The sequence below is a fragment of the Parasteatoda tepidariorum genome, chromosome 6 (genome assembly GCF_043381705.1).
Source record: "Parasteatoda tepidariorum isolate YZ-2023 chromosome 6, CAS_Ptep_4.0, whole genome shotgun sequence".
Taxonomy (NCBI): domain Eukaryota; kingdom Metazoa; phylum Arthropoda; class Arachnida; order Araneae; family Theridiidae; genus Parasteatoda; species Parasteatoda tepidariorum.
In genome coordinates, this window is record NC_092209.1 from 7,423,163 (window position 1) to 7,438,713 (window position 15,551).

A 15,551-nucleotide genomic window follows, 5' to 3' on the forward strand; every position below is an offset into this window, starting at 1 on the left:
TTTTTTTCTGCTACGGACTATAATTAAGAACAGCGTGCATCGTTTTATATGTTCGGGATTTAAAAAGAGGAAATCTTTCAAGCATTCCTCATCGCATATGTTACAAGGAATAATATGACAATTACTATAGGGTATTTTGGGAGAAAGTTTCTCATGGGATTTCATATTTCCTTTCTGGAAAAACTTATTGGGATAATTATTGCATTCCGTAATCTACATTTAGAGCTGTTGTGCCGGCTTTCAGTTACTAATTATGTGAGAGGGTTTCGTTCTGAATAAAGAGCTAAGAAATATTATTTAGACAAAGAAATAATATAAAAAGATTTGCAAAAGATTTTTATAGTATTCTTTCCGTTTCCCAAAAATTTAAAAATACTTTCCAATTATTTAAAAAGAAATGTAATTTATTTGTATCACTTTCCCTTTGCGAGAAACATAAGTATCATGAAAATTCTAAAAACTTGTAATATTAAAAAAAAGCAACGAGAGTAATATGGAATTTAAAAAACACAAATTTCTAAAAATGATTAAAAAAAATTGAACACAATTGAATTGTTAAGCTAGAGGAGCTTATATAAAATACTATCCCTTCTGCTTAATTGAAGTAGACTTCATTTCTGAATATCTTTAATGACATAATCAGTTTTTTAGTTCAAAGTCAGTTTTTCATTATAAGTGCGTTTCACAACCCAAGCAGTAATTTCATCTTGGCCCCAGTTGAGATCAATATGGGTCTTATAAGAACAAGCACAGAGGAGCCAATATTGAGATGCCTTCATTTTTTTAAAATATTGCTCATAGAGCAGTGGTAGCTCAGGGGATAGAACGTCTGCCTTCCAATGAGGTGAACCGGATTCGAATCCCAGCGATGGCCTGTCGAAACGAACTCCACATCCAGCTCGCACCAACCACAGTTCTGACATAAAAATATCCTCAGTGGTAGATGGATCATGAGTTTGGGTCCCCTTGCCATCAGGGTAAACATGGGAAGTTTTCGTTGTTTTCCTCTCTATGTAATGCAAATGCGAGTTGGTTTCGTCTAAACGTCCTCCACGAAGACAAATTTCTCCCTCTACTTGATCCAGGAATTTCCCTGTCTTCTGGATTGGGTTCAAAATGACAAAGCAGCGGAGTTGAACATTGGTGATTGTAGACCCAAGAATTAGGTCGGTTGCTCAACGACGGTTATAAAATAAAGTATGAAATATTTGCTCCTAGAAAGGAATATAATTGGCGAAAGTAGGTCTTTTATTGGCTGAATAATGAATATAAAATATGAAGTTATTCTGACAATTTTATATAGTGCCAGTATTGGTTGTAAAGTTGCTGTGAATTATCGCATGAATTGTGCAATTCAATATAGGGCCAATATCGGAAAAATAACAGTCCTTTGAACCTGTGTTTATTCAAGATTTATGCTTAATGGTCCAGCGATGGTCCAAGTTATTTCGCTGATAGAGAATATTAGACATTTAAAAATTTGAAAAAAATTCGGAAAAATCAAAATGTAAGTGTTTATTGTAAACCAATTCTTTTCTATTTAATGCATAATTATTTCTGTCTTACTTTAAAAAAAATATCATTGCCGTATTTATATTTATAGTCATCTAACATTACATACAGAATTATAAGTAGTTATTCCTACGTTCAATGACTCTATTTTTTAGAGTACTATTTTAGAATTTACTTTTCCATTGTTTAGAATATATTTAGCTCTGAACTTGTTATGTCGAAAAATCGCTATGTCGAAATTTTTTAAACAAATATACAATTCCAGTTGTCGTCAGGCTAGCCGTGGGAGGTTTTCGGGGTTTTCCTCTTCATGTTATGCAAATGCGGGTGAGATCATCAAAAGGTCCGTGGATTTTTCTCAATAATTGATCCAGCAATTCCCTTGTCTTCTAGATTGGGTTCAAAATTACTGGTCTGCGGAGTTGAACTTTGGTAGGCGTAAACTCAAAATTGGGACGGCTGTTCAACGACGGTTATTAAACTGTTAGTTTACAAATCCAGTAATGGTTTTTTCAACTTATGGAATTTGATGCGAAAATAAACTCAATCAGACATTTCTTAAATAAAATAAGCGTAAAAGTGTTTTATTCTGGGTATGTGAGTAAATACAATAACATCATATTCAGCCTTATAAACTTTATGAAAGATGTCAGATCTCATAATACAAATTACTTTTAATCCCAATTGCCGTCAAAGACATATGGATAAACATTCAGTGCGGCTAGAAAAATAAATGATCACACTTTAAGAGTGATTTAATAATTTAACTGCTGAAGGAGTTGTTTTTTTCTGCTACGATTGTAACAGATAAAATGATTATGAAATGAATTAATGTTTGTTTTAGAAGTGTAAGAAATGGTATAAAATCACAAGCCGAGAAGATATTGTTCACCACAAGATTTGTTTGTCAGTTATTCTGTTCGTCTAACAAAGGTAGGTTTCAAACGAAATATTCTTTTAACAATATTTTGCTTATCTGACATATCTTGAGCGTATTTATTGTTCTAATTTACTGAACTTAACATATTTACTTTAAGCCCTCTTCTTGTTCCTTATTTTTAAATATTAGAGAGTTTCTTTTTGTACAGATTAAAGTTATTAAAACATGTTTTTTTCACATTTTTAATCTTTTACATAAAATAATAATAGATAAATTCTCATCAAAATTTATGTAATTTTTCTCTTCTTTCCGAGTTGATTCTTATTTAATATAAATCTGTTTATTTTCTAAAATCGCCCTCTTTTCTCACAAGTAAAGCTGAAATTGCTTAATTTAAGGGTCTGGAGGCTCACAATCTAAAATTCTTCAGGGCAATGTTTTTAGATAAAATAGTTTTTTTCTTAAATAACAAGGTTTACATGAAGGTAATATGATATTTGTGTGCAATGTGTTGTTCTTTATAGAACCGTAAGCTACCTATCTGGAAATAATGAAGAGAAACTTTTTGATGTAAAATCAAAAATGACTTATCATAATGTTATACATTAATTATTATTTTTAGTCGTTATTTTCAATCATTTTTTTTTTCATTTTCGTAAATTTTTATCCTTTATTTCCTTTTTTCTTTTCATTTCTTGTAATTTTAATCATTTTTCTATTTTTTCTCTATTTGTTTTAATTTCAATCGTTTCAAAATTTTTCCTTTTTTTTTAAAAATTTCAACTTTTTTCCCCTTCTTTCATATTTCCTTTAATTTCAATCATTTTTTCAATTCTTTCCCATTTTCTTTAATTTCAATCGTTTCTACATTTTCTTCCATTTTTTTTATTTCATCTGTTTTTTTTTCGATTCTTTTTCTTCATACTTTCTATAATTTTAATCATTTCTTCAATTCTTCCCCATTTTCTTTAATTCTTTATTTCCCCCCTTTTTCTTTTAACTTCAATCGTTTCCTCATTTTTTCCTTTTTTTGTTTTGTTTATTAAATGTTTTACATATTTACTAATAGTCTGTTTTTTTAACAAATAAATCTGCTAATATCCCATTCTTTAAAACATTTAATCGTTGCTTTTTTATGAATGATTTTGGATCAGAGAATTTTATTTTTTCAATGTACAATCGTATCTTTCAATTAAATAGATATAAAAAGAATCTCATAAATTTCGGATTAGTGTGAATTATTTTTTTACTATACAATATTCCTATGAACTAGATTAAAATGTCAAGACTTTCGGATCCGCGAAATTTTTTGTTGTTGCTATTATGCAATCATATTCTTGTACCAACTGCATGAATAAAAAAACTAGCACATTTTGGATCAATCCAATTTTTTGCAATCTTTTGATCAGCATGACCTAAACAAACTCCCGAATGATTTATTTTTTTGCAGTCTTTCAATGTAATGCTTCTAAAAAAAATCTTACAAATTTCAGATAATTTCAAATGATTTTTTCGATGAATGATTTATGCATTCTGAACTACATCTGAGAGAAATCTCGAGAATTTCGGATTAGTGTGAAAAATTTATTATTCTGCTATATTGTAATCATATCGTTCAATCTATTAGCTCTAAAAATCTCACGAAATTTCGAGTAAGTTTAAATTGTTCATAAATAATGGTTTGCTCATTTAACATGTTCATTTAATTTTAAAAATAGCGATCTTCATACTTCTTTTTGCTTTTATTCCATCAGTTCTATTTAATTTTTGATTTTCTTCCTCTTTTCCCTTTTTTATCATCCATTTCTTATCGATTCACAACAAAAAAAAATGTAAACTAAGATGCCCTAAAAATGTATTTCATTTATAAATTCAAAACATATAGAAATGCTGGACATTAATTAACTTTTAAACTATGTTTTGAAAACAAACACTTGCAACTCGAGATGAAGAAGACCGCTGCAATCAGCTGGTTATCTATCAGCAACTGTCTGTCAACAAACCAGTTAAGTTGGTTGTGTGTTAAAATAACAGCTTTTAGTCTAGGTATATTATAAAGCTGAATTAATTTTTTGACCAGATTCCTGAAAGCGACGTCATGTCTGGGTGACGATTTTGAATGGCTGCTGAATTATGGCATAAACAAATGACAACCAATCAGTTTCAACACGCATGCGTGACGTCACATGCATCCAATTGAATATTTTTTTTAATTTTGAAGTAACATCGTCAGGAAACAAAAAGAAAATAATTGTAACAATTGTTAAAGTTGGCGAGCAGGTGAGAGATCCTCGTAATATAGAGAAAAAAAATCCTATCATTTGCTATCAAATTATTAACTACTTTCTTTTGTTTCATGATAGAGGAAAGAGAAGATGAAGACTTTTATCATTTTACTTGTTCTCAGCGTCTTTGCTGTCGCTTTTGCTGGTCAGCCATCAGCATGCAGAATTCAACAACAAATGGTTAGACAATCGGGTAAGTGATTTAAAAGAAATATATATATATATATATATATATATATACTTTTGAGATAAACAAAATATTTGAAATGGATGCTTGCGTTTTGTAAACATAAACCAGTTTTTCTAAATCAATCTTTTAATGGCTTTATCATTAGGTAACATATGAAGGTATTTATTGCCTAAAAATTATAATTCGAAAAAGTAGTTTTAATTTTTAAGTTGCATAATATAGGCATCATTTTCAGTTATAATGCTTAAATGAAAATTTTCTTATGACTGTTGTCCGAAGGCTTTGTCGTCACATGAAATGACGTTTAATGTCCGAATGATTTTCCATTTTCAGCTTTCCTATTCTCTCGAGTGAATACTTAATGCCCTCACTTATCTGCCACGTAAGGAGTGGTAGGAAGAAGGCGATCAATCATTTCATTTTATGATACGATGCATTCATGTTTTTTTGCCTTAAGTATTATTTTCAAAGGAGCAGACGAGTGTATTATGCATGCATGTAAACTTATACGTTCTATATACTCTTGCACATTCAAACAGAAATAAACTATAAATATCATTTTTTTGATATTTATAGTTTAGCTTATCATTTTCATTATCTTAGAATATCATTTTCGGATCCTCCGTTAGGCTATAGATTTTTTTAATCTATAGCCTAACGGAGAATCAGAAAATCATTCGGGTATCGGAATCTCCACACCCGAATCAGGTAAGATCAAGTATAAAGAGAAAAAAAGTAGAAGTACTAAAAGGGGAAAAAAAGAATCTGGCAGTGAAATCATTCGTAGATATCTTAAAAAGTAAAGTAAACATTAACTATTTTTGATCAAGAACTATTCATCACTATTTAATTTACCCCAGAAAAGAAATAGTTCTGCATGTATGTTATAATAGCAATAAATTTTGGTATTCAAAGGTTTTTCACTCTTTTGTAAAAACAATCCTTTTCTTTTTCTCTTTCATTGTGCAAACATCTTTGTTTAAAATTAATGTATTCAAATTTACTCAAATAAAACTTATCCAGAATTCAACTCTTCATTTATGTAAAGATTGAATCTTTCTGAATACGAGAAAATATTAGGGACTGGAAAGTAACGTCATTTTGGTGCATTTGATATTTGTTATCAGGATTTTAAAAATAAAAGTAACGGGTATTGTATATAAAAGTAACGGGCCCTCAATAACTTTTTATCTGACAATTGGATCTTCACGTTCTAGGACTCAATTTTAATAGTTTAAGGAGGTGACATCAAATATACGGATATAGACGGAGCTTTGGTGGCTCAGTTGGTTTTCGTTGTTTTCCTCTCCATGTAACGAAAATGCCGGTTAGTTCCCTCAAAAAATTCTCCACGAAGGTATATTTCGCCCAATGCTTGATCCTGGAGTTCCCTTGTCTTCTGGATTGGGTTCAAAATGACAAGGTTAAGGAGTTGACCATGGGTAATCGTAAAAACAGAATTGAGTCGACTGTTCAACGACGGTTATAAAATAAAATTAGTGTAGACGATGTTTTAAGTTACAAAATCAAACACGAAACATACTTTCCATAAATAAACATAAATAAAAGTTTTATAAATAAAGGTTTTCAATTAATATGTGAAATACGTGGAAGAAAAATTAACATTAAGGGGTTCAAACTTTCATCTACTCTCCTAAATTATAAGAACCATATTTTCCAGATTGCGGCTTCCCTTAATTCGAATTTGTCGAAAAAAGGTATGTTTATTCTGAGAAAGTAAATTTTTGTGTCTCATTTCGTAACTTAACGCATAATTTGTTTCAGTTGTTGTTGTTGTAGTTGGTAATTAAGGCAAAGGGGGTGCGATTGTTCCTGTTTCCACTGGCACTATCTATGGCCAAGAATTTGACTTTTGCCACACCCGTTTGTAAGGGGAACCTATTCATACATCCACCCGAACCTGAGAGCGATCCATTTCCAATTCAGAACCCTCAGAGGTATCGCTTTGTTACAGAAACTTGGAGGACTTAGTAACCTGACAGATTTAGCGTGCATTTAATAGATAGGGAGTCTTCGACCGGCTGGATTTAAAATTCCGTCCAAACGAACGTGAGTCCAGCGCCCTGATAACCAGGCTATCTCGGCCATTAAGTTCCTGTTAATTAACATATTTAAAGTTAGGCCCTAAGACTATTTAGATTGAGTTTTAATACTTGAATATCCAATCATTAAATCAAAAATTATTCATGGTGTTAATATTTTTCTTTTTTTGCTAACTGTACTTGAATAATTTTTACTTTCAAAAATCTGTAGCTTTAACAACAAAACATCGATATTTACTACCGGATAGGATCAATGCTTTTCTAACTTCACATTCTTATTGACAGGTGACAAAAGCGCTTTCATGCCAAGATGCGCGCCAAATGGTGATTATGCTAAAGAGCAGTGCAGACCAAACAAGGATGGAATTCTGTTCTGCTGGTGTGCCAACACAGAGGGAATTAGGCAAACAAAATCTAAACAAGGACACCAAAACTGCTAATAGTACGCAGCATGAAAATCATTGTGAAATAAACTTTGAATTTTAAAACAAATATTTGTCTTTCTTATACAATTGTAACTTATGTGGTCCTTTCAGGTGGTACAGTCCTGCAGTGGACTGATCGTGAGGACACTGTTTCCAGTGGAACACCGAAGTCTAACATCACTGGCAGCGGTCAGTAAGCGGGTGGGTTACCACTCTGATCAGCCTGCGCAGGGACCCAGGGTATGCGGTATCAGTTCTCGCTAAACTGTACTACCGTAAAGTGCTCGACTTCGCGCGTAGGTCATCGGGCTACCAAGCAGGGGAGTCATCTCTTCTCCAGAGGATCAAAATTGCGATGGTATATTTTCTGATCATCCTCAGAGTTGCTTCTCAGAACGTCGCCAATAGCTCATTGGCAGCTCTAGAGCAACATAAATGAAATACCTACCTTTAAAACATTGCATACGACAGACTAGGTTCCCGAAATTTCTGCGATTATACAAAAGTTTGAAAAGATGTAATAAACTATTTTGTTTCTAATCTGTTTTTCAACAACTCATTTGTTATTAGTAAAAACATAAATAATTTTGTAGGTATTCTGTACAATAAATTGAGATGGCTTCACAGATCCCTTGAACACTCTGTACCCAAGTCAAAATTTTTAATGCCTTTCTTTTGATGGACCAATATAATCCTGATGGTAACCATCAATAACTCCATCATGAACCATTATGGTTTTTGATGGTAAACAACGTAAGTAACCATCACCCTAATGTATGAATTCGGACTGATTTATGATGGTTCAACCTAAGAATAGCAACTTGTTTTGATGGTTTGTTCATGTGGAAACATCAGAAATTTCCATCATAGTCTCCAAGAAATCAAATGTTGGAACAATCACGAACCATCATCACTCCAATATAGGAATTCTGACGGATTTATGATGGCTAATATTAAAAAAAACCAACTTGTTTTGATGCTATATTCCTGAGAATCAATAAAAATTCCTTTTAAACAATCATGGAAATGTATAGATGAAACTATTATGGATTGTTGGTCCATGCGAATCAAACTTCTCTTGATGGTTAACCATCATAATATTAAAGTGACATTTTCCATCATGGAATGATGGAAGTTTGAGGGCATATCAAAAACTATGGACGGCTAATGATGAACGTATAATGGAAAAGGTTGGATGATAGTAACCATCAAATAATGTTGAACCATCATGAGTCGCACTGAAACCATCCATTTTTTTTCTTCATGCGATCATCAAGAATTTTGACTTGGATAGTATGAAGGTAGTGGGCTCGAATCCCACAGTGACACCTGGATGTATGTTTGTGATGTCCTTCTCTATTTTGTGTACTATCCGTTCTGCAACCTTAAATAAGCGTATGATTTGTCCATGAATTAGAGCACAAAAGTTCGTAAATTGAGGAATTGCGGTCAAACTATGGTCGGACATTTCCACTGTTCCGCCACCCTCTCTCTACAGCAGGGATGGCCAAACTACGGCCCGCGGGCCAACTGTGGCCCTCTGGAAGATTTTATCCGGCCCGCGGATAGAATTTTTATTTGCTGATCAGTGGCAAATATAAACAATATACATACATCCATTTTCTTGTCGACTATGTTTAAAATTATTTCTGTTTTTCCTTTTTCAACAAAGTACTGATTAAGTTTTTGCTTTCTCTATTTTTGTTCTACAAAACATAAATTGATGGAAATAGTTACCTCAGACAGCTACAATTGGTAAAATGTTGAAAGCAGAAGTTCTTTATAGAATAGCCATAGATTGGCTCCAACTAGCGCTTGTCTCTCTCGAGGAGCTGACTTATGGAATCTAATATAGGTAAATTGCACTTCACATTTGGCAGACTGTGCATTTTACCCTCCTAAGAGCGGACAATCTAACAATCATTTGAAGCAGTCGTTTCTAAATATTCCAAAGTTTTACAAATCATTACCAAAAGCTAGTTTCCGAAATTTAATATTTCATGCTCAGAAAATCAGTGCATGTTTGCTTAATCTTATATATGTGAGCAAGAGTTTTCAACTATGAACCTTAGAAAAAATCATTTCAGAAGTAGACTAACAGCAAAGTATTTAGCCTTGTTCCTTAAAATAAGCACATCTCACTTCCAACCTTAATGTAAGGAACTTTTAAAAATGAAATCGCAATTTCCTTCATCTCACTAAATATTTAAATTAAAACTTGTATATCACCTTTTTTTCTTAAATTTTGAAGTTTTTACTTGGCCCACCAAACATTTTTTTTTCTTGATTTTTGGCCCCTCGACCAAAAAAGTTTGCCCATCCCTGCTCTACAGGAATAAAGTAGCAGGTTTGAATCCCACCGTCATCCTGAAAGTATCTTACTGACTTGTTCAAATTTTTTTCAATAGTGGATGTAGTTCTTTTTGTGGAGTTTAAGTATAATTGTTGACAGGGTGAGATACATTCTAATTTAGATATGATGGAGGAATATTTATCCCCGAAGAATAAATAAAATCGTCTTGGAAAAATTGATTTATTCTGTAAATCTTATTATAATGAACATGGCGACATGTCAAAATTATAAAATAAATAAATAAAGTCCCTTATAAGGATCAAGAGAATCATTCTTGTTGCCTTATCCAGAATTTCAGTAAAGAAATAAATTCAGCGGTTCAGACAAACAGACCGAAGCTCCCCAGTTCATTAGTAAAGAATTCGAAATTCGAAGTCAGTGAATTGTTCCCAACGGACAGTTAGGGGCATGAGAAGAGATCCATAGTTGGCGATTTATCGAAAGATAGCATAACCAAAAATAAAGACAATCCCCTTAATCAATATTATATTTGAAAATGATATGGCGGAAGTCGATCGCCAAAAAGACTGTGGGAATTAGTGTAACTGAAGCATTTTTGGGGGTAAGAGAAATAAAGAGTTTCAAATAGATTTCTTTTTTCGATTCGACAGTGAATAAATGAGTTTTTCATTTGTATTGAAATAAAAAAAAAATAGACGGTGCAGTGATTGTTATGAAAAGAATGAAATATTTCATATTAGCTTTTTATAAAATGTAATAAAAATTAAGTAATTGGTTCAATTTAATTAAAATTCGATTAAGAATGATTAAAAAAATAAGTTTAACAAATTTTGAAAGCTAGGAAATTTATAAAGATTATGGTGGCATCCCAGCGATGACCTTCCTTAACTCTTTGTTCTTCAACCTTACAAGACCGCATTGTAATGTGTTAAAATAATGTTAAGCATATCTGAGAGAAGTATTTCTTACACCTATCTGATTAAAAAAGCTTAACTCATTTTTCTATACAGTGAAAAAAACATGCTGCCAGCATGACAGTCGTAAGGTTAAATAAATTTAAAATATCGAAAGGAAATTTTATTTTAATTAAAATTCAAAATAAGATTTCATTTCGTTTTTATCTCGCAGTGAAGTTTGATAAATAGTGCATTTTTAAATTTACAAGTTATTTTTAGTTATATGTTATTAGGGCAAGTCTTATATCTTTCATCATCACATGCTTTGTAAGACGAAAAAAAAATTCTGGAATTAAATGCAATTAAAAGAATCTTTTGTTTTCAAAGTAGCAGGATGTCGATTCGAAGGTTCCCTCTCTGAACTAGTGAACTACGCTCTGCGTAACGGGTACAACGTGTGGAATAATTAAAATATTTAACATATTTTTTTTCAGGAGTTTAATTATTATTTTATATATAGCAGTCTGTCTAATAGCTAGAAATAACTATAAATATTAAGGTTAAAAATTAGAAGTCTTTTATTTAATCATTTTTAAAAGCAGACAGAGCATCAGAATATAATTGAGAACAACGTGCATTGTTTTATACGTCAGGGATAAAAAGAGAGTAAATCTTTCGAGCTGTCCTCATCGCTTGTGTTACAAGGGATAATATAACAATTGCAATAGGGTATTTTGTGAGAAATTTCTCATGGGATTTCATATTTACTTTCTGGAAAAACATATTAGGATAATGATTGCATTCCGTAATCTAAATTTAGAACTTCAGTGCCGGATTTCAATTACTAATTATATGAAAGGGTTTCGTTTTGAGTAAAGAACTAAGAAAAAGAATTTAGACAAAGAAATAATATAAAAGGATTCGTAAAAGCTTTTTGTAGTATTATTTCCCGTTTCCAAAAATTTAAAAATACTTTCTAATAATTTAAAGAGAAATGTAATTTATTCGTATCACTTTCCCTTTGTGAGAAACATAAGCATCATGAAAATACTAAAAATTTGTAATATTAATAAAAGCAATAAGAGTAATATGAAATGTAAAAAGCACACATTTGTAAAAACGATAAAAAATTGAACACAGCTGAAATGTTATATTAAAAAATTGTTATACTATCGCTACTGAGTAATTGAAGTAGACTTCATTTCTGAATATCTTTAATGACATAATCAGTTTTTTTAGTTCAAAGTCAGTTTTTCTGAGTTTTGAAAGTTTTTCATTATAAGTACATTTCACAACCCTAGGGATCAATGTGGGATTTATAAGAACAAGCAAGTCAGTGAATTGTTTCCAACGGACAGTTAGGAGCATGGGAAAAAATACATAGTTGGTGATTTATCAGAATGTAAAATTGCCTAATGTAACACCCACCCGTGCAATTAACATTACATTTGAAATAATTCGGCTATAGCTTAATTACCAATTAGACCATGAGCTCTTAATATAAGCCTGTGACGGAAACATTTTTGTCATTAGAGGAATAAGTTAAAAGATTAAAGTTAAAAATGGATTTTGATATTCGATTTAATAGCGACAGTGAAATATTGAGTTATACTTCTGTATTAAATAAAGCAATTAGCCGTTACATTGATAATTAAGAAGAGAATAAAATACTTATATTTATATTTTATAAAATGCGATAAAAATAAAGTAATAACTTTGATTTAATTATAATCAAATTAAGAATGATTGAAAAAAATAAATTTATGAAAATATAGAATTTTGAAAAGCTGGGAAATATGTAATATCTATAACAGCATCATCACCCTACTCTAATATTTTCTTGTAGCTACCTTACTAAGACTTATAACACATCAGATGTTAATACAATACTTTTTTACTAGTAAAAATATATCTTAATAATTACACACAAAATAGATTTTATTGCCTTTTTTTAAAACTTATTTATTGTTCGGTTATGAGTGTTTTTAAGACAAAACATCAAAAACAACTTAATCTTGCGACTGCTTAACGGCTTTACGTGTTGTTGTAACTAAGTCTGACAACTAGTTGCAGCAACATGTAAGGCTAGGTTTAGAATTGAAATTTTAGGCCGCAAGCAACAATAGCAATCATATTAAATTCAGTTATTGATTCTTTAAATGTGTAGTATTCCCATTTTACTTATTTCGTATTTACTTGTATTCTCTTGCTACCAACACATGGCTACATAATTTGATTTCTCTTTTTATTCTTATTTGAAGCTCAAAATGAACATCTNTATATAATAAATAACTAAACCATTAAAATAATGTTTTTTTTCAGTAATCTAGTTGCATAATAAAAACTCTTTTCGGAATTTGTATTTATTCGGTATAAAAAAATTCTTAAAATAGGCTTATTTTCCCCCCGTTTGAGTGACATAGCCTCGAATATATTTTATTAATTCACAAATAAAGGCAATAAGATTATACCTTCTTTTATTTTGAAATGTATATTTCAATGTCCTTTATACATTTCACAAAGAAAAGTACTTTTCGCTCTTCCAAATACTTTATTCGAATATCTTCCTTCAAAAATTCAATTTTCAGTCTTTTTCAGTTTTGTTCAAGTTTTTCGTGAGTTTTAATACAAATAAACTTTCTTTTTTTCTTCTCCTCTCTGCCTCCTCCTTTTATGAAATATTTATATTATTCTCAGCTTGGTAAAGAAGTAAGAAAATAAATTTTTTATGTTTTTCTTCGAATTTTATTCACGAAACGAGGATTAGAAAGACGAGCAAACTTTCCGTAGTTATGAAAAAAAGTTATTCTATCGTCAGTGGGTAATGACTGTTTTTAAGCAACACTTTCTTCGTACCCATTTCATATTCTCGAAAACAAAAGTTCGCATTCAAATAAAAATGTTCTTTTCTTTAATATTGTTTTCAAAATTTTATAATTTCCTTAAAATTTTTTCACGAATTTCATTTTTTATTTTCTAAAGTATTTATACTATCTTTTATAGAAGCATCAGTGGTCATAGTGTCAACACATTAAACACGGGTAAACTAGATACAAAGCTACTCTGTTTAAAAATAATGGATCTCCGTTTAGCTATATAGTTTCCCTGTTTATAAATAAAGATAGCAACAGACGGCCTTAGACTTTGTGGCGAGAGGAGTTCTTTCCATAGACAAACAAAAGCTGAAGTTAGTCTTATTTAGAAATAAAGTTATCCTGTTTTAAAATAAAGTTATATAAAAATAACATACTTATAGAGAAAAATCTTCATTGTCTATAAATGCTTTCTTGTGTATTAGAAATAAAGTAAATCTGTTAAGACATAAATTCTTACCTGTTTGTTTCTTACCGCGATTCAAAATAAAGTTACCTAGTTTGAAAATAAAGTTACTTTATTTGAAAATAAAGTTTCGCTTAGATCAGAAATAAAGTTATTCAGTTTAGAACTATAGCTACCTTGTTTATAGAATCCATGCTAAAGAATAATTTTTCGCAAGAACAATGATAATTTTATGTTATCAGCATACCCTTTATTATTATAAAATCAGTTTGGACACAAATTTCACTCAAATTGAGTCGATTTGATATTACTTTTAAAAGTATTCATTAATTAAAACTACGTAAAATTTCCAAAATTTAGAAACTTCTTCAGAAAAAAAAACTTTCAGACCAGGCTCATTTAAAATTATGATATCTTAAAAGCCTATTATAGATATTACTTGACTCTTTTACAGATTTATAACGCAATTTTGAAGTGGTAATTTTTTTTACAATACCGTATAATAATTTCAACTACTAATTATCGCTTATTTCAACTTTATAAAAAAGTTTCAACATATTATGTGTTTTACTTTTAAGATTAAACTGGAAAACATAAAGGTATATTCGACAATTGTAAAGAAAAACACTTGAATATTTTACCTTTAAGTAAATCTAGTGAAGAACTCTATAACATAAATCAACCTTCTTTTTAATAAATATTATTTAAATGGAAATCTTACTTGTAAAATGCAAAAATGAGGAGTGCTGGAAGCAGGAAGAGTATTGAAATTGCATACGTAATGATGTGAAAATACTGTAACCTTCTCATTCCCTGTAATGAAAAACACATATCAGCAATGATGCTTTGATTTTGAGACTGTCAGGTCATGTTTAGTCTATCTAAAGCCAGCGCTGTCTACGTTTATTTTGAAATTGGCGGAAAACGTCAATGCGGAGAAAAAGCCACTGTTTTGTGAAAATGAAAAGATTTTGTGGTCTAATTTATTAATATTTAAAAACATACTCTTATGCTGCTTTATCTGGGCCCTAAGAATGTGCACCAACTGAACATATATCAGGGATTTTGATAATTTTCCTCTAGGTGGAAAATTATCGCCAAATTGGCGATTTTTAAAAAAGCTTTATAACTTTTAAAATATTTAAGTTATTTGTTTGTTCTAAAGCCCAGATGAATCTTCACGGCAAGATGATATATATTGTTTAAAATCATCGCAGTGATTCAAGTGCAAGGCACTTAAACTAAGACTTTTTCATTTTCCATGGTTACAGAGCTTTAAATAGCAGCATTTACACACTCTCTCCAAGTCACATCACTTTTTCTAATCCTATTACAGTTATATTTAAAGTTATTGTTATAATACAATTCGAAAGCTTAGCTCCTAATCCTTTCTTTATTTTATTACGTTTGTGTTGTAAATATTAGCAAAATGAAGGTGACAGCTATTTAAAATAGTATTTAATATGAACTTAGAAATAAAAAGGAAAAAGAACGATTAGAAAAAAGTAAACTCAAATATACAAGAAATAGAAGTTGCCAGATTACGAAAGTGCAACTCCACAAGATAAGCAAATATAGCGTGGGGCTCGCTGATAGCATGCTCGATTTATAACAGTTTGTACAATGTTTTCAAGATCCCAGTAACACAAGTTTCCTATCAAACTTTAATATTTAAAATGTTTTTAGGTAACTTCTCAGGATTTTTTA

The 15,551-nt window shown here is 30.7% G+C and overlaps 1 protein-coding gene and 1 long non-coding RNA gene across 3 annotated transcripts in view; one reads left to right on the forward strand and one right to left on the reverse strand.

Moving 5' to 3' along the window:
- LOC107439250 (uncharacterized) overlaps positions 1-7,422 on the forward strand; it is a 13,019-nt gene extending 5,597 nt beyond the window's left edge. The window contains exons 2-4 of one of the 2 annotated variants that reach the window (XR_011636939.1): positions 2,357-2,445; positions 4,756-4,870; positions 7,216-7,422. This is a non-coding gene — a long non-coding RNA (uncharacterized lncRNA). The remainder of the gene's footprint in view (positions 1-2,356; positions 2,446-4,755; positions 4,871-7,215) is intronic. The other variant, XR_006225607.2, reaches the window with a different exon arrangement.
- The window catches only part of LOC122270104 (calcitonin receptor-like), a 223,762-nt gene that overhangs the window by 70,789 nt on the left and 137,422 nt on the right, over positions 1-15,551 (reverse strand). Inside the window, exon 6 of the mRNA XM_043046239.2 lies at positions 14,566-14,657. Within this exon, the coding sequence (XP_042902173.1) occupies positions 14,566-14,657 (92 nt within the window). The remainder of the gene's footprint in view (positions 1-14,565; positions 14,658-15,551) is intronic.